The 27,866-nt window shown below is 43.1% G+C and overlaps 1 protein-coding gene across 1 annotated transcript in view; it reads left to right on the top strand.

Moving 5' to 3' along the window:
- Window positions 1-27,866, top strand: part of LOC132815285 (solute carrier organic anion transporter family member 5A1) — a 182,737-nt gene that overhangs the window by 98,740 nt on the left and 56,131 nt on the right. Inside the window, exon 3 of the mRNA XM_060824123.1 lies at window positions 16,418-16,635. Coding sequence (XP_060680106.1) covers window positions 16,418-16,635 — 218 coding nt within the window. The remainder of the gene's footprint in view (window positions 1-16,417; window positions 16,636-27,866) is intronic.

Here is a 27,866-nt window from a genome sequence, read left to right as displayed (position 1 = left end):
TGTTATAGAATAGAGAAATCGAGGAGTTCAGGTGCATAGTTCATTGAAAGTTGCGTCAGAGGTAGACAGGGTGGTGAAGAAGGCATTGAGCACACTTGCCTTCATTGGCCAGAGCATTGGGTATAGGAGTTTGGACATCATTTTGTAGTTGTACAGGGCATTGGTGAGGCCACTTTAGGAATACTGTGTGCAGTTCTGGTTGCCCTGCTATACGAAGGATTTTATTAAATTGAAGAGGGTGCAGAAAAGATTTATAAGGATGTTACTGGAATTGGTGGGTTTGAGTTATAAGTGGAGCCTGGATAGGCTAGGACATTTTTCCCCGAAGCGTTGGAGGTTGAGGGTTGTAGAGGTTTATAAAATCATGAGGGGAATAGATAAGCTGAATAGCAAAGGCTTTTTCCCCAGGGTAGGAGCTTTCAAAATTAGAGGGCATAGTTTTAAGGTGAGAGGATAAAGATTTAAAAGGGACCCAAGGAGCAACTTCTTTCACACAGAGGGTGGTTTGTGTGTGGAATGAACTTCTAGAGGAAATGGTAGATACAGGTACAGTTACAACATTTAAAAGACATTTGGGTAAGTACATGAATAGGAAAGGTTTGGAGGGATATGGACCAAATGCAGGCAGGTGGTACCAGTTTAGTCTGGGAACATGGTTGGCATGGATGAGTTGGATTTAAGAGTCTGTTTCTATGCTGTATATCTCTCTGACACCATGACTGTATGAAGTATCCTAACTCCCAAAAGCTATTTGGCAAAGTTTTACACAAAGGACTATTAAATTAACTCAGGTTGGAATTTAGAGTAAGCCTTGAAATTTAGGAGCAGGTTGAAAGGTAGGGAGCAATAAGTAATAGTGAAAGGATTTATATCAATCCTGTGTTGGGCATCTCAGGGCTCACTGTTGCAGTCACTATCACTTTTACTTTAAGTAAATGGCTTAAATTTAGGGACTTAATATAAAGTGGTTAAATTTTAAAGCCATACCAAAATAGAAGCAGCTATTTATTCAGAGACAGCTCCAAAGCTGCTCTATGGTTGGCTGGTGAAAGCCACAATGACTTTTGCTCACAGCCTTCAATGAACATTGTAACCAGGAAATCTGCTCTTCATAGCCCAGTCTGTATAATTAAGGAAAGATATTTCTAGCTTCTGGACTGTGCCTCTCTTGCTTAATCAGAAGAACAGTTTAAGATTGAAATAGACCATAACGCCGTTAGATATAGTGGCAGAATCCATCTAGTCTGCTCTGCCATTCGATCATAGCTGATGTGTTTCTCAACCCCATTTTCCTGCCTTCTTCCCATAACCCTCGATCCTCTTACTAATCAAGATGATATCCGTCTCTGTCTTAAATGCACTCAATGCCTTGGGCTCCACTGCTCTCTGTAGCAATGAGTTCCACAGATTCACCACCCTCTGGCTGAAAAAATTCTTCCTCATCTGTTCTAAAGGGTCACCCATCACCCTAAGGCTGTGCTCTAGACTCCTAGTCTCTCCACATCCACTCTATCCAGCCTCTCAGTATTCTGTAACTATCAATGAGATCAGCCCCTACCCCTCATCCTTCTAAACTCCATTGTGTACAGACCCAGAGTCCTCAACCGCTCCTGTTATGGCAAGCCCTTCATCCCGGGACCATTCTTGTGAACCCTGTCTGTATCCCATCCAATGTGAGCACTCCTTTCCAAGATACAGGGCCCAAACCTGCTGACAGTGTTCCAAATGCGGTCTGACCATGAGTCCACCTCTGCTCTTATACTCTAGCCCTCTTGAACTGAGCATTCACATGGCAGTTAGTAAGAAGAATGTAACCTGAACCTGCATGTTCAGAGAAGTCTGAACTAGGACTCTTAAGTCCCCATCTGCTTGAGATTTCTGAAACCTTCCCCCATTTAGAAAATGGTCTACACCCCTATTCTTTCTACCAAAGTGCATAACCTCACACTTTCCCACATTGTATTCCATTTGCCACTAATCAACTCTCCAGCTTGTCCAAGTCCTTCTAAAACTTCCTTGCTTCACCACTACCTGTCCCTTGCCCTATGTTTGCATTGTGTGCAAACTTAACAACGCTGTCCTCAGTTGCTTGTTCAGACTGTTCATGTACAACGTGAATAGTTATGGTTCCATCACTGACTCCTGTGGAACTCCACTAGTCACCAGCTACCACCTTTATTCCCATTCTCAGCCTTCTACCAGTCAGCCAATCCTCTATCCATGCCAGTACCTTGCCCCTAATACCAGGAGCTCTTATCTTACTTCACAACATCCTGTGTGGCACCTTGTCAAAGTTCTGAAATTACAAATAAATCAATCCATCGGCTTTCCTTTATCTGACTTGCTTATTATCTCCGCATAAAATTCTAACAGATGCGTCGGGCTTGACCTCCCCTCGGCAAGCCATGCTGACTCAGCCCCAATTTACCACGCACCTCCAAGTATTTCACAATCTCATTCTTAATAATGGACATTAAAATCTTACCAATGACCGAGGTCACAGTAACTGGCCTATAACTTCCCACCTTCTACCTCTCTCCCTTCTTAAACGAGGGTGTTGCATTAGCCATTTTCCAGTCCTCTGAGACCCTCCCTGACTTCAGTGATACCAGATAGATTACCACCAATGCCTTTACAATCTCCTCACCTTACTCCTTCAGAACTCTAGGCTGTAATCCATCCAATCCGGGAGATTTACCCACCTCCGACCTTTCAGCTTCCGCAGCACCTTCTCCTCAGTGATGGCCACTACACTCACCTCTGACCCAAATCGCTTGAAGATCTGGTATGCTAATTCTGTCTTCTATTGTGAAATCTGATGCAAACTGCCTACTCAACTCTTTTGCCATTTCTTTGTTCCCCATTACTACTTTTCCAGTGGTCCAATGCCCAGTGGGCCTTTCATAGAATCTCTACAGTGTGGAAGCAGACCATTTGACTCGTTGAATTTACACTGACCCACCAAAGGGCATCCCCTGTAAGCCTGCATTTCCCATGGATGACCATCTAGCTTGCACATCCCTGGACACCAAGGGCAATTTCCCATGGCCAATCCACCTAACCTGCACAACTTCAGCTTGTGGGAGGAAACCGGAGTACCCGTGGGAAACCCACGCAGACACAGGGAGAATGTTGACCGAGGATGGAATTGAACCCATGTCCCTGCCGCTGTGAGACAGCAGTGCTAACCACTGAGCCACATTGCCACCCACATGCCTCTTCATACCCTCACGTGCCTCCATGCCTCTCTCTTACTTTTGTACAACTTTTTTAAAACATCATGCGGTCTTCTTTTATATTACTGGCTAAATTACCTTATAGTTCATCTTCTGCCGTCTTATTCATTTTTTTGATATTGTCTGCTGGTTTTTAAAGCTTCCCAATTCCCTTGCTTCCTACTAATCTTTCCACTTCCCTTGTCAGCCCGGGTTGCCTTGTCCTCCCCTCGAATATCTCACCTGGGCTGCGGAGGAACTTGGAGTGAGACGGGAAATATCCAGTTGTCATGGCCCATGTAGGTACCAAAGATACCAAAGAGGTGCTGCTGAGAGAATATGAACAGCAAGGGGCTGAATTAAAAAGCAGAACCAAACCCATATCGCGCTCTGAATTACTACCTGAGCTATGACCGAATTGGCACAGGTTGAACAAGATTAAACAGGTGAATACGTGGCTCAAAGATTGGTGTGGGAGAAATGAGTTTGAATTCATAAAATATTGGCACCGGTACTGGGGAATGTGTGAGCTCTTCTGATAGACTGGATGAATCACCTGGATAGGTGAAGTCATGGTGGGGGAATGCTGGTGAGTTCAATTGTATGGAAAAAGCTAAAGGGGGAGGACTCAGCAGAGGATATTCAAGTTTCCAGAACAATTAATAGGACAGAGATTATGGAAAAGGTCAGGCATCTAACTTCAGGCACACTAGATGAGCAGACATCTTTGAGAATGGGGGCAGTCGATTCAGGGCTGAGGGTGTTGTACTTAAATGCATGCAGTAGACGAAACAAGGTTAATGAGCTTACAGCGCAGATTGAAATTAGCAGGTAGGATGTAACACAAGAGTTGTGGCTGCAAAGGGGATGAGGGCTGGGAACTAACAATCTGAGGATATACATCCTGTCAAGAGGGGGTGGGTTGCCTTGTTCATTAGAAGTGAATTAAAATCGATAGCAAGAAGTGATGTAGAATCAGAAGGTGTAGAATCTCTGTGAGGAACGACAAAGGAAAAAAGACCCTGATGGGAGTTATGTGCAGGCTCCATAGCAGTGGTCAGGATTTGGGGAAGACAATAAATCAGGAGGTAGACAAGGCATGTAAGAAAGGCACTATTATAATAATCATGGAGACTTTAATATGCAGGTCATTGGGAAAATCAGATTAGATTAGATTAGATTACTTACAGTGTGGAAACAGGCCCTTCGGCCCAACAAGTCCACACCGACCCGCCGAAGCGCAACCCACCCATACCCCTACATGTACCCCTTACCTAACACTACGGACAATTTAACTTGGCCAATTCACCTGACCCGCACATCTTTGGACTGTGGGAGGAAACCGGAGCACCCGGAGGAAACCCACGCAGACACGGGGAGAATGTGCAAACTCCACACAGTCAGTCGCCTGAGGCGGGAATTGAACCCAGGTCCCTGGCGCTGTGAGGCAGCAGTGCTAACCACTGTGCCACCGTGCTGCCCTTAGATTGGTCGGAACTCAGGAAAAGGAAATTGTAGAATGACTATGAGATGGTATTTTGGAGCAGTTCATGGTAGAACTCACTAGGGAACAGACAATTCTGGATTTAGTGATGTGTAATGTGTTCCTCCACTTTGCTGCTTTTTAAAATTGTCCTCTGCTAGTATTTAAATTCGTAGAGTCACAGAGACATACAGCACGGAAACAGACCCTTTGGTCCAACTCATCCATGCTGACCAGATATCCTAAATTAATCTAATCCCAGCATTAAGCCCGTATCCCTCCAAACCCTCCCTATTCATGTACCCATGCCTTTTTAGTGTAATTGTACACTTCCTCTGCCAGCTTATTCCATAAATACATCCTCAAATGCATGAAATTGTCACTGCTTAGGTCCCTTTTAAATCTTTCCCATCTCACCCTGAGCCCTTTAGTTTTGGTAACCCCTACCCTGGAGAAAAGCCTTGTCTATTCACTCTGACCATGCCCCTCGTGATTTTGTAAACGTCTATAAGGTCGCCCCTCAGCCTCCGATGCTCCAGAGAAAACAGCCCCAGCCCGTTCAGCCTCTCCCCATAACTCAAACCCTCAAACCCTGACTACATCCTTGTAAATATTTTCTGAACCCAAGGCTTCCCACTAATCTTCACCATATTGTATGCTTTTCCTTTTGCTGTTATGCTTGTCCCTGCCTTCCCTTGTCAGTCAGGGTTGCCTCAAAATCCTTTTAGTAGGTTTCTTCTTCCTTGGGATGAAATTCTGCCGTGCCTCCCAAATAACCCCCAGATACTCCTGCCATTGCTGCTCCAATGTCTTCCCTACTGAGCTCCCCTTCCTATCAGCTCTGGCCAGCTCCTCCCTCATGTTTTTATAGTTACCTTTTCTCCATTGTGAGACTGTTACATCTGATTCCAGCTTCTCCCTCTCAAACTGCAGGGTGAATTCTCTAATATTATCATCACTGGCCCTTCAGAGTTCCTTCACCTTAAGCTTGCTAATCAAGTCTGCCTCATTACACATCACCAACTCCAGAATTGCTTGTTCCCTAGTGGGCTCTAACGCAAGCTGTTCCAAAAAAAAACTTGTAAACATTCCATGAGGTACTTTCCTCTAAAGGTAACCTACAGCAGATAGTCAAATGAGTCACTATTACCACCCGATGAATTTATGATTTTCTTGTAATGCCATTATATTTGTGCTAGGCCCCCAAACCAGGACTTCAATTAGCCATGTATTAAGACCCTACAAACTGTGAACCAAGAAAGCAAATGAAAGACACCTCTTCCCCTCTGCACCAAATTCCTGCACTGCCTCCAAAATCCCCGAACTGTGTCCGCACTTGGGCTGTATCTCACTACGTCTGTGCTGTTTGGAAATACTTGGTGAAATGTTTGGAAAAACAGCAGGGCTGGAGAGAGCAAGTCACTGTGACAGTTTTAACTGCCATCAATCTATCTCATTTCTGCTGAGTGGGAAAAGTTAAAACTTACCCTCTAGTTTTTGCTTCAACTGGAGGCAACTTTAAGGAACTTCAACTTTGGCTGAACCTCTTTTTCCTTTTGGGTCCATGCCTCATCTGTAATCTGAAGATCTCATGTAAAAAGATTGTAGCTATCAGTTTTTCTTCATTTTTTTAAAACTCTGAGTTATTTTCTTTTTACCTTCCTTTTGCTCCTTCTAGACTTGTGGCAGCCTTCATTTCAGGGACTTATCCAATGCTGCCTCTCACTATATCAAAGTTAAAAATCACACAACACCAGGCAATAGTCCAACAGGTTTATTTGGAAGCGCTGCTCCTTCATCAGGTGTTGTGGGCAGCGCTCTGAAAGCTAGTGCTTCCAAATAAACCTGTTGGACTAGAACCTGGTGTTGAAAATGTATTGCTGGTTAAAGCACAGCAGGTCAGGCAGCATCCAAGGAACAGGAAATTCGTCGTTTCGGGCCAGAGCCCTTCATCAGGAATCCTTGTAGAGGGAGGAAGAGAGTTTCTTCAAGGAAGGCATCCTTGCAAGAGGATTCGCAGTAGGTTAAAATCTTCGAGTAAAAAGTGAGGTCTGCAGATGCTGGAGATCAGAGCTGAAAATGTGTTGCTGGTTAAAGCACAGCAGGTCAGGCAGCATCCAAGGAACAGGAAATTCGATGTTTCGGGCCTGATGAAGGGCTCTGGCCCGAAATGTCGAATTTCCTGTTCCTTGGATGCTGCCTGACCTGCTGTGCTTTAACCAGCAACACATTTTCAGCTCTGATCTCCAGCATCTGCAGACCTCACTTTTTACTAGAACCTGGTGTTGTGTGAGTTTTAACTTTGTTCACCCCAGTCCAATAGTGGCGTCTCCAAATCTCACTATTTTGATGGTTTAAAGCTGATGAGTTCTGAGACCAAATATCTCGGGAAGCTTGGAGCACAATCAGGACCAGCACTAACTCCTTTTGAATCCGGTCACTCACTAGCAGGGTGAGGGGGGAGGCATTGTGACAAGAGAGTTATGATTGTTCAGAAAAGAATCTCATAAAAGGAGTTAGAACTGAAAGCCGTCATTTTAAACAAGTCAGTCCCATCAGTATGCAAGATGAAAGAAAATACAATGACTGTCACCAAGGCATTGCCACACGGTGAGCTGATATCAGAGCAACATTCTACACTCAAAAACAAACCTCCTAAAGTGAAAAACAAAGAGAGGAAAACGCTGATTGCTTGTGAATTTGGAGGCTGCAATAGGTTTGGTGAAGATTAAATTTATTTGAGGGAACAGTTGGTGGGTGGAGTGGGGAATAGAATCACTTCACCTCTGATGGGGTCAGTGATTTGCTTTTTTAAAGTTTCCTGCAAAAGTACTCACAACATTCTTAATAAAGACTACAACTGGAATTCTAACAGCAGTGCTTTCATCCATATCCACTTGCTGCTGGGGTATATTCCCACAACGGGAATTTGTATTCCCAATACATCATCACCTTAACCAGCTCCCAAAGGCCATCCTTTGGTGCCAAGAACTTGTTTTTTCTTCGATCTTGGTTTTACTTCCTTGCTGGCTTTTGTGACATTACTTTCTCCAATGTCTCCTGGAATATGGGACGCTGTGTTGCAATGGGCTAATGTTTTGCCTTGGGTGGCAAATAGCCTTATGCCATCCTTGGAGCTCATTATTAATGTGTGGGTGGGTTTCACTGCATGGAAATGCTCTTGAAGTTAGATCTCTGAGTCTTACTCAGCCCTTTTTGCACAATCTGATTCTGACTGACATGGAAGATGGAATGGCTGGAAGAAAATTATCATACAGACATGATTAGGTAGCTTAGTCTCAACTTGGCACGCACATGCAAAAAACATTTCTCACCAACTTGGTCAAGATAAGTTAGGGGATGAATGACAAAGCAGGAGATGAGAAATTACCTGGCAGAAGTTAAAACCTGCTGGGTAGTTCCCACAGTGACAGCACATTGGGTCTTTAGCAGAGTCCTTATGTGCGTCCTGTGTCATATGTCTGGAGACAAGAGATTTGGACCAGGGTTTCTGTGCGTAATGGAAGGATGCTTTATGGACAGAGTGTCAATGAACATACGCTTATGTGAAATATCATGTGAATAGCACGATACATCAGCTTAGTCATAGAATCTTGACAGTCTGAAAACAGGCCATTTCAGCCCAACAAGACCCTCCGAAGAGTAACCTACCTAGACCCATTCCCCTACCCTATTACTGTACATTTCCCCTGATTTAATGCACTTAACCTATACATTCTTGAACACTATGGGCCATTTAGCTTGGCCACCTTTGGACTGTGGGAGGAAATGAGAGCACCCAGAGGAAACCCACAGACTCTCGCTCCTCAGATACTGCCAGGCCTTGCTGAGTTTCTGGGTGTTTCTGGGTGTTTTCCAACACTAATCATTTGCATACAATGAACTCACTGAATGGAGCCCCTTCTGGTTATTAAAACTGAAGGGTTCTCAAGGGAATGTTCAGTGCTACTTGAGTACAATTAACAGCTCTGTGTGCCAGTGGAATCCTGTTTGTCTCTGATACAGGCCGCTCTGTTTATTTTGTGGCCCCCATTTGAGAACATAATCAATTGAGACGCCTGCCTAGTCATAGCATCTGTCAACCTCTTGATATAATGACCACAGCTGACAGACCGTTATAACTGAGGTCGCCTGAGGCTGCTTGTACTCAGAGAGCTGTAGCAATTGTAACAGCCACTGACGAAGCTGATTTCTTTGATGATCCAGGTTACAAGTCGACAGTCGGTCTCGTGTGGAATTCTCCAACAGCTCTTGAGGCCTGTGCAGCCTCCCAGTGTGCAGTGATTGGAGAATTCAAGGGGCTGAGCTCTGAGGTCATTAAACTCTATTGATTTGGCATCTGCAGCTCAGCTTGGGAACATTTCTGCAATGCTTTACTCATCTCATTTTAATCTTTCACTACTTCAAAACTTAGTCATTAAAACAAAATGATACACCGCCTTGGGGAAACTCATTACTTCCCCTTTGATTCAACCTGCACACAGTAAACCTCAGAAGTATATAGGATGTAAATTGTTTCCAAATATCACAAAGCGTCGACGTTTCGGGCATGAGCCCTTCTTCAGGAATCTTCAGAATTCCTGAAGAAGGGCTCATGCCCGAAATGTCGACTCTCCTGCTCCTTGGATGCTGCCTGACCTGCTGCGCTTTTCCAGCAACACATTTTCAGCTCTGATCTCCAGCATCTGCAGACCTCACTTTCTCCAAATATCACAACCCCTTCTCTTCCCATATTCAAAAAAAGGAATGGTCAGTCAATATTGCCTTCGTTCAGTTATCACATCCTCTCAGGCATTATGAAGGGCGTATGCACGAAACGTTGATTTCCCTGCTCCTCAGATGCTGGCTGACCTGCTGTGCTTTTCTAGCAACACACTCTCGACTCTCAGATGCTATGCTGCCTTGATCATTAAGTAGGGGTCCCACTGAACCAGTCTCTGGTATCCCTTCCTCAGAACTGATGGTAGTGAGGAAAATGTTGGTTTTTATGCAGAAGGTAGAATGTGGGGTGGGGATAAGGAGTAAATGATAGGTGGGGACAGGGTCCAAAGAGAGTGAAGAATAGTTGGATGGGCAAAGGAATGGATCATGATTAGTCTAGATGAATAGTGATGATGCTGCACTTTTCACAAGGTTATGTTGTCCTTGGTTTTTTTCCAAAAGGGGTTGTAAAAGGTAGAGGTTCCAATTTGTCTGGGTTTCGGGCACTTTGATTACAGCTAACAGATACTGCCTGAGGCAACAATCAGGGAAAAGGGCTTTTAGGGTTTTTTAAAAAAATGCTGGTACAATGAAAGGGGAGTGGTCAGTTCTCCCATTTCAGGGATTTTTCTAGTTTGGTTTAGTTTTAGCTGGAGACTCTGAGAAGCTTCTGGGGAAAAGAGGTTCCATGTAATCAACAAATGATCCCCGGCTGATCCTCTCTGCAATCTCTGTTTGTATTTACCTTCTTGCCGAGGGGTGTGTTTGTGGTATATTGCAGGAAATCCCAAATGTTGTTTGTTAACTTGTGGGAGATATTGTGTCGGTCAGGTTTTCAAATAGTTCTTAGTTTAAATTCTGCTTTTTTTTTTGCTCATGTTTCATTCAGTAGTCTGTAAATAAATTCTCTTTTGTTTAAAACTGAGTGGTTTGACCAGCTGCATCACTCCTGGAGTATCTAGTCTACACTTGCTTAAAACAATGAGAAGCATTAGGGTCTGGTCTACCTTCTTGAAATGTTTTGAAGAGGTCTGGCTTGGTCCAGAACAGAATGAAGAGCTAGTATTGGACAATTAGTGGCTGAAGATGGATGGTGTGTAATAGCAGACCATGTGATAACAAGGCCTGGTGTGTGGGTATTGAGGTAATGACATATGAGAAGGTCGCTCCACCCCTACAATTGTTGAACTCAGTATCAAATCCAGAAGGCTGCAGAGTTCTCAAGTGGAAAATAGGTGACTGTTCTTCCAGTTTGCACTGAGCTTTGCTTGAGCACTGCACCAAGCCTGAGGCAGAGATGTTGGCCAGGGAACAGGGTGGGGTGTTAAAGTGATAGGCAAAATTATAATAAAATTATAACGTTTATCCCAAATCCCATTTTGAAATAAACTTGAACTGAAGCATATCACATTCTAAACTCACTTCCTATTTCTTTTTTCAGAAATTCCACAAATACTTTGTCAAGAAAGCCAGTTTATGCCTTCACACCAGGGAATATTCTCCTTCATATTAGAAGGACCGTAGCAACAACCAGTCTTAACATATCTTTAATATAAGCTGTCCCTGTAGAAGATTCTTTTAAGGAAATAAAGCTTTTGAAGCAACTATTAAACACTTTTGTAATTTTAATTGTTGTATACTACGTAAAATGTGAAGCTATAACAGCTGATTAATACTCAGAATCCCTACAGTGTAGAAGCAGGCAATTCATCCCATCGAGTCCACATTGACTCTCTGAAGAGCATCCCATCCAGACCCATTCCCTTATCCTATCCTTGTAAAACTGCATTTCCCATGGCCAATTCATCTAACCCGGAGCAACCAGAGGAAACCCTTAAAGACACGGGGAGAATGTGCAAAGTCCACACAGACCCGGAGAGTGGATTCAAACCCAGATCCCTGCCGCTGTGAGGCTGCAGTGTTAACTGATGTGTCACCGTGCCACCTCACGCGTGCAGCTGCACTGGGTCTGACAGTCTCCAGACCTGTCTTTCAAATTATGTAATTGGCTTTAACATCTTTTGGCATGACCCTTGAACTGACCTGTGGTTCTGATGACCTTGAATCGCACCTTCTAACTAACCTACTTATGGTGATGCTAACGGCCTTCAGTTTGGATGAAAACAAAGCTTTTCTTTGAGAAATGCTAGCAAGCTGGCGTTTGGAGTTAAAGCATTGATGCCAGTTTAACATCCTATTGGTTGACATGGTAGTTAGACACCTGTAAGAGCTGAAAATGTGATGCTGGTTAAAGCACAGTCGGTTAGGCAGCATCCAAGGAACAGGAAATTCGACATTTCGGGCATAAGCCCTTCATCAGGAATGAGGAGAGTGTGCCAAGCAGGCTAAGATAAAAGATAGGGAGGAGGGACTTGGGGGAGGGGCGATAGAGATGTGATAGGTTGAAGGAGGTCAAGGTGAGGGTGATAGGCTGGAGTGGGGTGGGGGCGGACAATGAACTCAGATTTCTCCAGTTTCCTCATTTCCCCTCCCCCCACCTTGTCTCAGTCAGTTCCCTCAACTCAGCACCGCCCTCCTAACCTGCAATCTTCTTCCTGACCTCTCCGCCCCCACCCCACTCCAGCCTATCACCCTCACCTTGACCTTCCTCCACCTATCACATCTCTATCGCCCCTCCCCCAAGTCCCTCCTCCCTACCTTTTATCTTAGCCTGCTTGGCACACTCTCCTCATTCCTGATGAAGGGCTTATGCCCGAAACGTCGAATTTCCTGTTCCTTGGATGCTGCCTAACCTGCTGTGCTTTAACCAGCAACACATTTTCAGCTGTGATCTCCAGCATCTGCAGTCCTCATTTTTTACCCGAAGACACCTGTAAGATACAAGTCTTGAAAAGTGAGGACATAATTTTTCGTGAAGAGCTGTTTTTAATATAATTGAAGAAGAGAAGACATGATATTGTACTGATAGGGACAGCATTGCAAAAACTGTTTATCTCAAGAGGAACAACAATTTTTTCAAAATGAAACTGTGCTGGGGGTCACATCACAAGGTCGCAAAGTCAAATTAGACATACTCTTTTTGTGGTGATTAATGTATAACCTGAAGCAGTCAGAGTACAAACAAGACTTTATTTTGCGAGATATAAGTCCCCCTCATAACATACGCACCTGCTGAGCTTTCCATTCTCATCCACCTCGAGTCATGGTTTCACTTTTATACAATTACTCAGCTTATTTTGGCTGGACATTTCTTAAATCATACAGCTATCCAACCTATCACAGCTGGACAGAAACCACCATAGTACCCCAGATCACATGCTTGTAGACAATCACATCATGTTGAGTGCTGGGCTTCCCTGCAGTGATGTTGCAGTGTTCCACCAAGTTCCCTTCTGCCAGAGCTCATTCTAACTGCAACCTTGAACATGTGGCCATTACGGTTTACTCAAGCTCTAAGCAGAAACACACTAAAACTGGCCTCTAACTTTCATGTTCCCATTTCATAGTGTGGCACACCTCCCCCACATCTTACATCTGACAGAGAGACTGGAATAGCCATCCATAATGAGCATGGCAATATTGAGAAAAGGCACACTGCTCTTAATGACGGGTCCAGGTTAATCTCCATTAATCCCTTCATTGAGCGTGGCCCCAAATCTAGATTAAAAGCAAGTTAGATTAATTTTAGTTGGATTTATGCAGGAGTAATGCTGCTGCGTGATGTAATATCTAATATTCTTCATTTGCATGGTCTCTAAGACACACAAACGACATGTTACTTTATACCTGTCTTTCTATGACTTGTTCTACATAGCATGAATTGACTGATTGTGCAAGTTGCTACAATCAGCTCTGCACAGGTTCCCCGTTTACATGGTGAGAGACTCCTGTGCAAAGATAGTACAGGACTTGCATTTCAATTACAATGTCCTGTATATGTGCATATTCAACTTTGCTAATTTATTCACTAATGTAGCACTTAAGAGTGCATGGATATTTGCACCGCAGCACTGTATTGTGGTGTTCTAAATTTGCTACTATTGACTGAATCTGCACACACTGAGCTAACTAACCTAACAACACATGCAGGCGGCACGGTGGCACAGTGGTTAGCATGCAGTTGGGATCAGTTCTAATGACACCATATACGTCCAGATAAATGGTACTGCCAGGCATCCCCTCTCCATCCCGCTTTCAATAACTTTTACATTAGTTCCCATGAGAAATGTGTCTTCAATGCAATGACCCCTAACCTCCTACCCCTTGCATATTGTTGATGTGTATATGACACGTTTGCTTTATTGGAAACTGCAACTGCAAACAAAATTTCCTTACACTGTCTGATGGGGTCCATCTATGTTCAACTTCACTTTTGAAATGGACCAGTCAGAAAAGAACCCTTTCCCTGATGAGCTGGGGGAGAGGCCCACTCGTAGATACTGCCTACCACTCTCTTTTGCAGGATAATTAATACTTTGGGATTCCGACAGCTCCGTGCTCTATATGGTCAGCCTTATCGTTGACCCTGTAAGAAAGACTCACACCATTTACTTAATGTAACAGAATGCCAAACTAAGGCACATCAGAGTCATCCTGTAGTATAATGGCTGCCCTGATCAGATTGTTACTCACTGAATACCTCACTACCCTAAAGAAGAAGGGATCCCAAAATTTAAGCAACCCTTGAAGTATCAGGCTACAGCAACACAAGTGCTGTTCTATACAAGTAGGATACAGCCATCAAACCAAAATGATATTCTTCCAAAATGATAAGTGAATCATGTGGGATATGAATTCCAGTGGTGGTGTATTCCCAATAATTATACCATGTCTACAGCAGCTAATTACCAACAATAGCCACCCCTCCCTGTTGTGCTGATGGGAATGAAGAGCTCCAGCCTTATTCTGACCCTGAAACATTTGGCTGGGATTTATTGTTTTTGCAATAATTTGGGAGTGGATGTCTTTATAGTTGACCAACTATCCAGACCTCCATCAGTGAGAAAGCCCATGTGTCAACCAAATCAGTCACCTTAGAGCTGACAGGCACGCTTCGTGACCAATTGGCTACTTGGCCAGAGAAGTCCTGCCTGCCATAAGCTGCTGGCCAATTGGAAGTGGTCAGATAATGGGATCTACATGGTTGCCTGGACTGCGCAGTCATGAAGGTGTGGACTGGTGAGAAGGGGAGTGCATCTTTTGCGGTATTGTGGGTTGGGGTGTTATAAAGATATGGAGGTGTACTGTATCTTTAAGAGAGTTGAAAAGCTAGCAAGGACTGACAAAGAACAGGGTGTCCTGAACAAGGTAACAATGTAACACTTGGTCAAAACAAATTGCAGCAGATGGATTGCCATGAAACACGAACAAATTCAAATTCAGTTTAAATTATGTCCCAAGATACCAAAATCCAACCAAATTTGAATTTAATATTTTGATAATATTAAAACCAATGAAACAATCCGATGTTTTGGTGTATGAAACCAGACATTTTGAACAGTTAGGGAGAGAACTGCCATGGACCAGCAAATGTAGACTGTTAGCTGAAGAGCTCTCTGAAAGGTACCTGTCTGTGGGGGATTGCACAGCAGAACTTCGAGGCTGACCTGGGGAGAATCTACAAAGAAGAATTGGCAAAGTTGATTGGTTTTGAAAGTGATTTTTTTTTTGTAAATCTTAATCGGATTTTTAAAAATCGGACTAGTATTGTAGAGTGGGAGGTAAAAGGTCGGTTTAAGAGTTCAATAGTTGTTGGTTTTATATTCTCTGTTGGACTTAAATAGTGACCTCTGGGGTAGTTCTTTGCCTCTTGAATTTTAACAGATTACAGCATGCGGTGAATCTTTTCTGTGTGACTGGTTTAAATTAGCAGAGGGGTTTACCCCATGTCGTAACAGGGGGCAAGGGAAGAGGGGTTGGCTGAAAGCCTTTTCTGTGCGCCCACCTACAGCGGCCATCCCATAGACCTGGAGGCAGGCTTCCCTGGTTCCTCCATCAGTACCTGTAGGAAAGGAAGATCAGCCATGGGCCTTCTGACTCAATTATTGAGGTGGCAAGAAGAGAAACAGGTATCCCTCCCATGATTAGTCCTTCCCACCACAAGCCCTAGCATTAGGAGGGGAGATTAGAGTGGTGTTAGAAAAGCACAACAGGTCAAGCAGTATCCGAGGAGCAGGAAATAAACGTTTTGGGCAAAAGCACTTCAGGAATGATGAAGGGCTTTTGTCCGAAATGTCGATTTCCCTGCTCCTCGGATGCTGCCTGACCTTTTGCTGTGCTTTTCCAGCACCACACTAATCTTGACTCTAATCTCCTGCAGCTGCGGTCCTCACTATCTCCGGCATCTTGAGAGGGCTCATTCCAGCTACTAACTCTGTTCCTCCTCATAGGCGTGTCTGACCTAGCAATCACATCCATTATTTTCAGTTTTTATGGCAGCACCACCTGCAAGTTCCTCAAAGCTTCACCCATCCGTCCCCTCACTGTTGCTCAGTCCAATCCTGGAACCTCCTTCCTAACAGCACCTGTGGATGTCCTATACCTTGAGGTCTTCGGCAAATTACAAAAGGCAGCTTGTGCCATCTTCTCACGGAGAATTAGGGATTGGGCATTAAACGCTGGCTATTACACATCATGACCGAATTGTAAAGACCATTAACTGCCTGATTGATATTGAACTGGCTGCAGTGGGTTACCTTTGGATTTCCAGTTGGGATGATTACCATGGCCAGAGTTTTCAGCATATTGCTTGTTATTTCTAAAAATAAATAGTATTGTGTTGCACTGTGTCACTGCCTGATCAGAGGCTACCTATTGCTTTCTTTGAACTTGCATGTTCTGTACAGATCATGTAGGTTTGAGCTTTACGTGATTTGAGACAGTAACATTTCCCCTTTCTTATTCATGAAATTCTAGATCCATAACCTATTATAGAGTCGATTTGTGTCTCACAGCAACACAAAGGTAAATTCTCATCACATGTTTACGTTCTATTTCTCTCCCTGGTCTTCCCCACACCCCTATAATAATCTTGCAGGTGGAGTGGATTTTTGCTTTGCGCGATTGCCATGCTCTTAGTTATAGTGCCAATGTTCACTTTCCCCCAAAAACTACCACCTCGACAGAAGAAGAAAAAGAAAATGGGCTCGGGTGATTCAAATAATGATGATGAGATGATGAAAGAGAAATCCGACAGCAGAGAACCTAGAAAGAGTACAGTCGCTTCCTCAATGGCTTTTGGAAAGGACATTAAAGGTGGGTGTGTTCAACACTTTATTTTGTGCAGTTATCAGCCAGTTTAGCTTAATTGAGTTGTATTTTTCACATGTAAATTGTTCATTAATTATGTGTACTCCTTATTACAGGTAGTAACAGGAGTTATTGCAATAATTTTGGTTCTTTCTGTAACTAAATTGGAAATTAGTGAATAAATATTAGCTCATTAATATCCACTTGTCATTTGACATTACTAGTTATTTCTTAAATTAGCTGTTTAATACCCTTCTGTTGTTAAACTACAGTTTATTCCATGATCACCACCTTATTAGTTATTCATATAGGAGAGTAAGAGAGCCCCTAATTAGTAGAGAATTGTGAGACCTTTTAAGCATTGGACAATCATTTTCAAAAGAAATGGCAGTGAAAATGAACCCCCTTCGTCCAAATGAAAAATGTTACATCTGTGACAAGCACAACTAGATTTTGAGAGCATGTCAAAAAGATAAATGCTTCACTTTTACTGCGGACTTGAATGGCCTGTGTCTTGTGAAGTATGCTCTAAGAATGATTTTTTTTTGGACATGAATTGTTTTTGAATGATCCTTAGAACGGTAGAGTAGTTTTCTGAATGTGTGAAGCAAATACCTCCAGGATTCTATATATTGACAAACTCAGCAAATTGAATTTCTGAAAGCTTTTCACAAAATTGACTATGACGCATTTTACTTTACTACATATCCACAATGATTGTCAAAAATCCAAGGGTTCATTTATTTTTCTTTTCTTTCTGTGCTTTTCCAGTCTCTCCTTTTACCTTTCCTTCCTCTCTTCCTATTTATTTGCAATCCTTCCTCCTTTCTTAGTTTCTGTTGTCTCTCTTCTCACCCACTTGATTCTCGTGTTTGTTTATCTGATCATGCTCCTTTACTTCCATTCTCTTTCAGCCATTTTGTGTCTTTCTTTTTGTAGATATTTTTATTAGTTCCTTCTTCATTTAAATGTTCATATTTTCTACCTGATATTACATTATGCAGTGATTATAATGAGGTCAGCCAGATGGACCGCATAGAATATGAGTCCCTGATTAGGGCTGTTAAGCTGGTCCAATCAAGGAGTCCTGGCTGACAGACATAAACAGGAGTGTCACAGATTCTGTTCGCTCTGAGAGCTAGCTCTGAAGAAGCAGGGCTAGTGTAAATTTCTATGCACGCGTAACTAAAGAGTGACTTGGAGATGGGATAATGGCCTCGCATTACTCCATCCATAGATAAGTCTATAACCTCAACAAGGTATGCAAAAAAAAAGTTGCCGGAGTAATCAAAAAGTCATGATTTTCTTTATTTATTCAAGGGATGTTGTCAACGCAGGCCAGGCATGTATTGCCTGTTCCTATTTGCTCTGTGGGCAATTAAGAGTCAACCACATTGTTGTGAATCATAGTGTTGCGTGTAGGCCACACCGGGTAAGGAAGTCAGATTGCATTCTCTACATTAGTGAACTAGGATGACTTGTAATGACAATCAAGAGTGGCTCCATGGTCACCATTGGGTCAGCTTTTACTCAAGCTTTTTATTTCATTCAAATTTCAGCATCTGCCAAAATGGAATTCAAAGCCATAGAAGGTTCGCCTGTGATTACGGATTGCTATTGTGCCTTCCCATATGGTACAGACGGAAGCCACTCAGTCTTTTGTTCATTCGACAACCCTTTGCTAAAGCTAGCTAATTCATCACACTACCCTACTTTTGATCCATTGCGTACAAATTTAGTTTTTCACAATATCTGCTCAATTCACTTTAAAACTTATGTTTGAATTTGATTGCATCGTTCTTTCAAGATTTTCCTTTTCATTCCAAAAACTTGCTGGGTTAATTTCTTTTTTCCCCTCATACCATGTTTAATTGCTCCCTCACTAAGGTTTTGACATCCTTCCCTAATGTATGGTGCCCAGAATTGAACACAATATTCCAATTCAAGGCTAATCAATCTTTTGTTCCTTCCATTGTACTCTTTTCTTCTATTTATAAAGCCATCAACGTGATGTATTTTGTTCATTGACTTGCCAACTTAACACTTCCAGAAGTTTTATGTGAGATACCTCTGGGTCTGTTCTTGCACCCACTTTCAAATTGTTCCGTTGTAACAGATGACATTTAGATTTGACATTCATTTTAAACAAATTGTCGATTTGTTTTCATTGTTGATGAACAACATTTCAGTGCCCTTTTGCTGAAAAATGTTTGCGAGAAACATACCATGTAAACAAAATGCTGCTTATTTATTTAATGTTTTCTTTGCTGTATTTTGTATTCTGGTGGCGTTTTTAGTCATATTTCATGAAATGTTACATGTTGGACATCTGAAAATTAATAGTTCAGATGTAATAAGCTGTGTCTAAGTATTTCAGGTGAGTTTGAAAAGAAGTCAATTTTCCATTGTACTTAAGTGGTGAACAGAATTGAACTGTTATAAAATACAATCAGTATTAGTACTTGCATTTATCCACATAGTTTTCAAGCAGGCAAAACTCAGTTCTTAATGTTATCTTCCTTTCTGGTATGGGGAGCCCAATTTATCACATTTCCTGATGATTAGATTGAAACTGGGAACCCACGATGTGAGGAATCATACATGGAAGGTGTACGGCTACTTTCAAAATAATTCTTGTTGCTACTGTAGAGATTTCCATTGTGCAGCAAAATTGTAAATTGTAAAATTCTCAAGCTCCAATTAATGAGTGTCTGGCGAGTGAATAGCAATGAGAGTTAGAAAATCCCTGCTGCTCCACAAAGCAGGCTTGAGTTATTTTATCTCCACGGTTTTTACTGAAATCTCATCCTCAGGAAGCAGCAGAAGATTGTGCATCTCCAAGGCTCCACTAACGCCGCTCTAGTTGGACAGTGGGATTGGCTGCTGGAGCCAAATCTCTAAATGAACTGTGCAACGTTTGATCTGATTCTGTCATTGAACAGCATTTACTGAGACATTTCACGTCTCTTGTCTGTGCGAACAAGTAAATTATTTATGATCACAGAAATATACAGAGAAGCCTCGATTAGCTGAATGTGAATTATCTGAATTTCGGATTATCTGAACGAGATCGCAAGGTCCCGATGCTTGGCTAAACTGTGTTATCCAAACATTCGATTATCCGAACAAAATACTCCTCACCCATGTCATTTGGATAATTGAGGTTCCTCTGTATACTGTTTTTCAATAATGCGTTTATACTGGCTGTTTCAAGGACCATTCACAAGTCTGTGCAGACTAACCCTAACCCAATCGCAGTCCTGTTGCTAACAGGAGTGAATCCCAATGCTGCAGAGAGTAAGCAGCAATTCTTTTCTGATCAGACCAATGGCTAAAGTCTCATCTGATAGCAACAATCAGGTATAAACAGTATTCACAGGGAAGGGAAGGAATGATGGCACTGAAGGGGGGAGAGAGAGAGAGAGAGAGAGAGAGAGAGGGGTTGGGGGAGGTAGAAGGAAATGTAACGGGAAAGAAACAAAGGATCTTTCCTCAAATGGGACATTAGTTTTAGGATAAGGGGTGGCAAAACTAATGGAGGGTCATCTGGAAGCTGACAGCAGTTTTTAATTGAGTGAGGAGGAGGTTATCTACCACTAACTCTGAGAGAATGGGGAGGCAAGGGTTTAGCATTGTATGTACTATGGAGCACAGAAATAGCCAAACCTGTCTCTGCTGGTGTTTATACTACACATGAGTCTTCGTCCATTCCACCAACCTCACCTCAGTGATTTGGCATAACCTCCTATTTCCCATTCTGTCATGTACTGCATTTTGAAAACATCTCAGCTATTCACCTCAAAAATTTCCAGCGATGGCAATTTCCACATTCTAGCCACTTGCTGAGTAAAGGAGTACCTGCTTAGCTTTCCTTGGGACTTATTGGCAACTACCTTGTATTCATGGTTCATGGTTTTGGATCCTTCCATGAATGGAAACATTCCCTCCATATCTGTCCTGCCCATTACATTCATAATTTTAAAACCCTCTATCAAGTCATGACTCAGCCCTTTTTGTAAAGAAAAAAACCCTTCCAGTTCGATATCTTTCTGTAGCTTTAATTTCTCAATTCTGAAGCCATCCTCATACTTTTCAGTATTTACTGCAGTGTAATTGCTGAGTTTATATTGTGGGGCACCGTCTGTGCATTACCCTGTGTTTATAATGTGGTGCACAGTCTGTGCATTACCCTGTGTTTATAATGTGGTGCACAGTCTGTGCATTTTCCAGTGTTTACAGTGAGGGGCACAGTCTGTGTGTAATCCTATGTTTATAGTGTCGAGGACAGTCTGTGCATTATCCTGTGTTTATAGTGTGGAGCACAGTTCTTGCATAATCCTGTGTTTATAGTGTGGTGCACAGTCTGGTCATTATCCTGTGTTTATAGTGTGGAGCACAGTCTGTGCATAATCCTGTGTTTATAGTGTGGAGCACAGTCTGAGCATTACCCTGGGTTTATAGTGTGGAGCACAGTCTGTGCATAATCCTGTGTTTATAGTGTGGAGCACAGTCTGGTCATTATCCTGTGTTTATAGTGTGGAGCACAGTCTGTGCATAATCCTGTGTTTATAGTGTGGAGCACAGTCTGTGCATTACCCTGTGTTTATAGTGTGGAGCACAGTCTGAGCATTACCCTGGGTTTATAGTGTGGAGCACAGTCTGTGCATTACCCTGTGTTTATAGTGTGGAGCACAGTATGTGTGTAATCCTGTGTTTATAGTGTGGAGCACAGTCTGTGCATTACCCTGTGTTTATAGTGTGGGGCACAGTCTGTGTGTAATCCTGTGCTTATAGTGTCGAGGACAGTCTGTGCATTACCCTGTGTTTATAGTGTGGTGCACAGTCTGTGCATTACCCTGGGTTTATAGTGTGGTGCACAGTCTGTGCATTACCCTGTGTTTATAGTGTGGAGCACAGTCTGTGCATAATCCTGTGTTTATAATGTGGAGCACAGTCTGTGCATTATCCTGTGTTTATAGTGTGTAACACAGTCTGTGCGTTGCCCTGTGTTTATAGTGTGGAGCACAGTCTATGCATTACCCTGGGTTTATAGTGTGGTGCACAGTTTGTGCATTACCCTGTGTTTATAGTGTGGAGCACAGTCTGTGCGTACTCCTGTGTTCATAGTGTGGAGCACAGTCTGTGCATTACACTGTGTTTATAGTGTGGTGCACAGTCTGGTCATTATCCTGTCTTTATACTGTGGTGCACAGTCTGTGTATAATCCCGTGTTTATAGTGTGGTGCACAGTCTGGTCATTATCCTGTGTTTATAGTGTGGAACACAGTCTGTGCGTAATCCTGTGTTTATAGTGTGGAGCAGTCTGGTCAGTATCCTATGTTTATAACGTGGTGCACAGTCTGTGGATTTTCCTGTGTTTATAGTGTGGAGCACAGTCTGTGCATTGCCCTGTGTTTATAGTGTGGTGCACAGTCTGGTCATTATCCTGTGTTTATAGTGTGGTGCACAGTCTGTGCATAATCCCGTGTTTATAGTGTGGTGTACAGTCTGGTCATTATCCTGTGTTTATAGTGTGGAACACAGTCTGTGGATTTTCCTGTGTTTATAGTGTGGAGCACAGACTGTACATTATCCTGGGTTTATAGTGTGGTGCACAGTCTGTGCATAATCCCGTGTTTATAGTGTGGTGTACAGTATGGTCATTATCCTGTGTTTATAGTGTGGAACACAGTCTGTGCGTAATCCTGTGTTTATAGTGTGGAGCAGTCTGGTCAGTATCCTGTGTTTATAACGTGGTGCACAGTCTGTGGATTTTCCTGTGTTTATAGTGTAGAGCACAGTCTGTGCATAATCCCATGTTTATAGTGTGGTGCACAGTCTGGTCATTATCCTGTGTTTATAGTGTAGAGCACAGTCTGTGCGTAATCCTGTGTTTATAGTGTGGAGCACAGTCTGTGCATTACCCTGTGTTTGTAGTGTGGTGCACAGTCTGTGCATTACCCTGTGTTTATAGTGTGGAGCACAGTCTGAGCATTACCCTGGGTTTATAGTGTGGAGCACAGTCTGTGCATTACCCTGTGTTTATAGTGTGGAGCACAGTCTGTGTGTAATCCTGTGTTTATAGTGTGGAGCACGGTCTGTGCATTACCCTGTGTTTATAGTGTGGAGCACAGTCTGTGCATTACCCTGTGTTTATAGTGTGGAGCACAGTCTGTGTGTAATCCTGTGTTTATAGTGTCGAGGACAGTCTGTGCATTACCCTGTGTTTATAGTGTGGTGCACAGTCTATGCAATACCCTGTGTTTATAGTGTGGAGCACAGTCTGTGCATTACCCTGTGTTTATAGTGTGGTGCACAGTCTGTGCATTACCCTGTGTTTATAGTGTGGAGCACAGTCTGTGCATTACCCTGTGTTTATAGTGTGGTGCACAGTCTGTGCATTACCCTGTGTTTATAGTGTGGTGCACAGTCTATGCAATACCCTGTGTTTATAGTGTGGAGCACAGTCTGTGTGTAATCCTGTGTTTATAGTGTGGAGCACAGTCTGTGCATTACCCTGTGTTTATAGTGTGGTGCACAGTCTGTGCATTACCCTGTGTTTATAGTGTGGAGCACAGTCTGTGTGTAATCCTGTGTTTATAGTGTCGAGGACAGTCTGTGCATTACCCTGTGTTTATAGTGTGGTGCACAGTCTGTGCATTACCCTGGATTTATAGTGTGGTGCACAGTCTGTGCATTACCCTGTGTTTTTAGTGTGGAGCACAGTCTGTGCGTAATCCTGTGTTTGTAGTGTGGAGCACAGTCTGTGCATTGCCCTGTGTTTAAAGTGTGGAGCACAGTCTGTGCATTACCCTGGATTTATAGTGTGGTGCACAGTCTGTGCATTACCCTGTGTTTATAGTGTGGAGCACAGTCTGTGCGTACTCCTGTGTTTATAGTGTGGAGCACAGTCTGTTCATTACCCTGTGTTTATAGTGTCGAGGACAGTCTGTACGTTACCCTGTGTTTATAGTGTGGAGCACAGTCTGTGCATTACCCTGTGTTTATAGTGTGGTGCACAGTCTGGTCATTATCCTGCGTTTATAGTGTGGTGCACAGTCTGTGCATAATCCCGTGTTTATAGTGTAGTGCACAGTCTGGTCATTATCCTGTGTTTATAGTGTGGAGCACAGTCTGTGCATTACCCTGTGTTTATTGTGTGGAGCACAATCTGTGTGTAATCCTGTGTTTATAGTGTGGAGCACAGTCTGTGCATTACCCTGTGATTATAGTGTGGAGCACAGTTTGTGCATTATCCTGTGTTTATAGTGTAGTGCACAGTCTGGTCATTATCCTGTGTTTATAGTGTGGAGCACAGTCTGTGCATTACCCTGTGTTTATTGTGTGGAGCACAATCTGTGTGTAATCCTGTGTTTATAGTGTGGAGCACAGTCTGTGCATTACCCTGTGTTTATTGTGTGGAGCACAATCTGTGTGTAATCCTGTGTTTATAGTGTGGAGCAAAGTCTGTGCATTACCCTGTGATTATAGTGTGGAGCACAGTTTGTGCATTATCCTGTGTTTACAATGTGGAGCACAGTCTTTGCGTTATCCTGTGTTTATAGTGTGGAACACAGTCTGTGCGTAATCCTGTGCTTATAGTGTGGATCACAGTCTGTGCATTATCCTGTGTTTATAGTGAGGTGCACAGTCTGTGCATTATCCTGTGTTTATAATATGGAGCACAGTCTGTGCATTATCCTGTGTTTATAGTGTGTAACACAGTCTGTGCGTTGCCCTGTGTTTATAGTGTGGAGCACAGTCTGTGCGTACTCCTGTGTTCATAGTGTGGAGCACAGTCTGTGCATTACCCTGTGTTTATAGTGTGGTGCACAGTCTGGTCATTATCCTGTCTTTATACTGTGGTGCACAGTCTGTGTATAATCCCGTGTTTATAGTGTGGTGCACAGTCTGGTCATTATCCTGTGTTTATAGTGTGGAACACAGTCTGTGCGTAATCCTGTGTTTATAGTGTGGAGCAGTCTGGTCAGTATCCTGTGTTTATAACGTGGTGCACAGTCTGTGGATTTTCCTGTGTTTATAGTGTGGAGCACAGTCTGTGCATTGCCCTGTGTTTATAGTGTGGTGCACAGTCTGGTCATTATCCTGTGTTTATAGTGTGGTGCACAGTCTGTGCATAATCCCGTGTTTATAGTGTGGTGTACAGCCTGGTCATTATCCTGTGTTTATAGTGTGGAACACAGACTGTACATTACCCTGGGTTTATAGTGTGGAGCACAGTCTGTGCATTATCCTGTGTTTATAGTGTGGAGCACAGTCTGTGCGTAATCCTGTGTTTATAGTGTGGAGCACAGTCTGTGCATTGCCCTGTGTTTATAGTGTGGTGCACAGTCTGGTCATTATCCTGTGTTTATAGTGTGGTGCACAGTCTGTGCATAATCCCGTGTTTATAGTGTGGTGTACAGTATGGTCATTATCCTGTGTTTATAGTGTGGAACACAGTCTGTGCGTAATCCTGTGTTTATAGTGTGGAGCAGTCTGGTCAGTATCCTGTGTTTATAACGTGGTGCACAGTCTGTGGATTTTCCTGTGTTTATAGTGTGGAGCACAGTCTGTGCATAATCCCATGTTTATAGTGTGGTGCACAGTCTGGTCATTATCCTGTGTTTATAGTGTAGATCACAGTCTGTGCGTAATCCTGTGTTTATAGTGTGGAGCACAGTCTGTGCATTACCCTGTGTTTGTAGTGTGGTGCACAGTCTGTGCATTACCCTGTGTTTATAGTGTGGAGCACAGTCTGAGCATTACCCTGGGATTATAGTGTGGAGCACAGTCTGTGCATTACCCTGTGTTTATAGTGTGGAGCACAGTCTGTGTGTAATCCTGTGTTTATAGTGTGGAGCGCGGTCTGTGCATTACCCTGTGTTTATTGTGTGGAGCACAATCTGTGTGTAATCCTGTGTTTATAGTGTGGAGCACAGTCTGTGCATTACCCTGTGATTATAGTGTGGAACACAGTTTGTGCATTATCCTGTGTTTACAATGTGGAGCACAGTCTTTGCGTTATCCTGTGTTTATAGTGTGGAACACAGTCTGTGCGTAATCCTGTGCTTATAGTGTGGATCACAGTCTGTGCATTATCCTGTGTTTATAGTGTGGTGCACAGTCTGTGCATTATCCTGTGTTTATAATGTGGATCACAGTCTGTGCATTACCCTGTGTTTATAGTGTGGAGCACAGTCTGTGCATAATCCTGTGTTTATAATGTGGAGCACAGTCTGTGCATTATCCTGTGTTTATAGTGTGTAACACAGTCTATGCATTACGCTGGGTTTATAGTGTGGTGCACAGTTTGTGCATTACCCTGTGTTTATAGTGTGGAGCACAGTCTGTGCGTACTCCTGTGTTCATAGTGTGGAGCACAGTCTGTGCATTACCCTGTGTTTATAGTGTGGTGCACAGTCTGGTCATTATCCTGTCTTTATACTGTGGTGCACAGTCTGTGTATAATCCCGTGTTTATAGTGTGGTGCACAGTCTGGTCATTATCCTGTCTTTATACTGTGGTGCACAGTCTGTGTATAATCCCGTGTTTATAGTGTGGTGCACAGTCTGGTCATTATCCTGTGTTTATAGTGTGGAACACAGTCTGTGCGTAATCCTGTGTTTATAGTGTGGAGCAGTCTGGTCAGTATCCTGTGTTTATAACGTGGTGCACAGTCTGTGGATTTTCCTGTGTTTATAGTGTGGAGCACAGTCTGTGCATTGCCCTGTGTTTATAGTGTGGTGCACAGTCTGGTCATTATCCTGTGTTTATAGTGTGGTGCACAGTCTGTGCATAATCTCGTGTTTATAGTGTGGTGTACAGCCTGGTCATTATCCTGTGTTTATAGTGTGGAACACAGACTGTACATTACCCTAGGTTTATAGTGTGGAGCACAGTCTGTGCATTATCCTGTGTTTATAGTGTGGAGCACAGTCTGTGCGTAATCCTGTGTTTATAGTGTGGAGCACAGTCTGTGCATTGCCCTGTGTTTATAGTGTGGTGCACAGTCTGGTCATTATCCTGTGTTTATAGTGTGGTGCACAGTCTGTGCATAATCCCGTGTTTATAGTGTGGTGTACAGTATGGTCATTATCCTGTGTTTATAGTGTGGAACACAGTCTGTGCGTAATCCTGTGTTTATAGTGTGGAGCAGTCTGGTCAGTATCCTGTGTTTATAACGTGGTGCACAGTCTGTGGATTTTCCTGTGTTTATAGTGTGGAGCACAGTCTGTGCATAATCCCATGTTTATAGTGTGGTGCACAGTCTGGTCATTATCCTGTGTTTATAGTGTAGATCACAGTCTGTGCGTAATCCTGTGTTTATAGTGTGGAGCACAGTCTGTGCATTACCCTGTGTTTGTAGTGTGGTGCACAGTCTGTGCATTACCCTGTGTTTATAGTGTGGAGCACAGTCTGAGCATTACCCTGGGTTTATAGTGTGGAGCACAGTCTGTGCATTACCCTGTGTTTATAGTGTGGAGCACAGTCTGTGTGTAATCCTGTGTTTATAGTGTGGAGCGCGGTCTGTGCATTACCCTGTGTTTATAGTGTGGTGCACAGTCTGTGCATTACCCTGTGTTTATAGTGTGGAGCACAGTCTGTGTGTAATCCTGTGTTTATAGTGTGGAGCACAGTCTGTGTGTAATCCTGTGTTTATAGTGTCGAGGACAGTCTGTGCATTATCCTGTGTTTATAGTATGGAGCACAGTCTGTGCATTACCCTGTGTTTATAGTGTGGTGCACAGTCTGTGCATTATCCTGTGTTTATAGTATGGAGCACAGTCTGTGAATAATCCTGTGTTTATAGTGTGGAGCACAGTCTGTGCATTACCCTGTGTTTATAGTGTGGTGCACAGTCTGTGCATTATCCTGTGTTTATAGTATGGAGCACAGTCTGTGAGTAATCCTGTGTTTATAGTGTGGAGCACAGTCTGTGCATTACCCTGTGTTTATAGTGTGGTGCACAGTCTGTGCATTACCCTGTGTTTATAGTGTGGAGCACAGTCTGTGTGTAATCCTGTGTTTATAGTGTCGAGGACAGTCTGTGCATTACCCTGTGTTTATAGTGTGGTGCACAGTCTGTGCATTACCCTGTGTTTATAGTGTGGTGCACAGTCTGTGCATTACCCTGTGTTTATAGTGTGGAGCACAGTCTGTGTGTAATCCTGTGTTTATAGTGTCGAGGACAGTCTGTGCATTACCCTGTGTTTATAGTGTGGTGCACAGTCTGT

Source organism: Hemiscyllium ocellatum, chromosome 4 (assembly GCF_020745735.1).
Source record: "Hemiscyllium ocellatum isolate sHemOce1 chromosome 4, sHemOce1.pat.X.cur, whole genome shotgun sequence".
Taxonomy (NCBI): domain Eukaryota; kingdom Metazoa; phylum Chordata; class Chondrichthyes; order Orectolobiformes; family Hemiscylliidae; genus Hemiscyllium; species Hemiscyllium ocellatum.
Note: the sequence above shows the minus strand (reverse complement) of the source record. Positions and strands in the feature narration are given on the sequence as shown.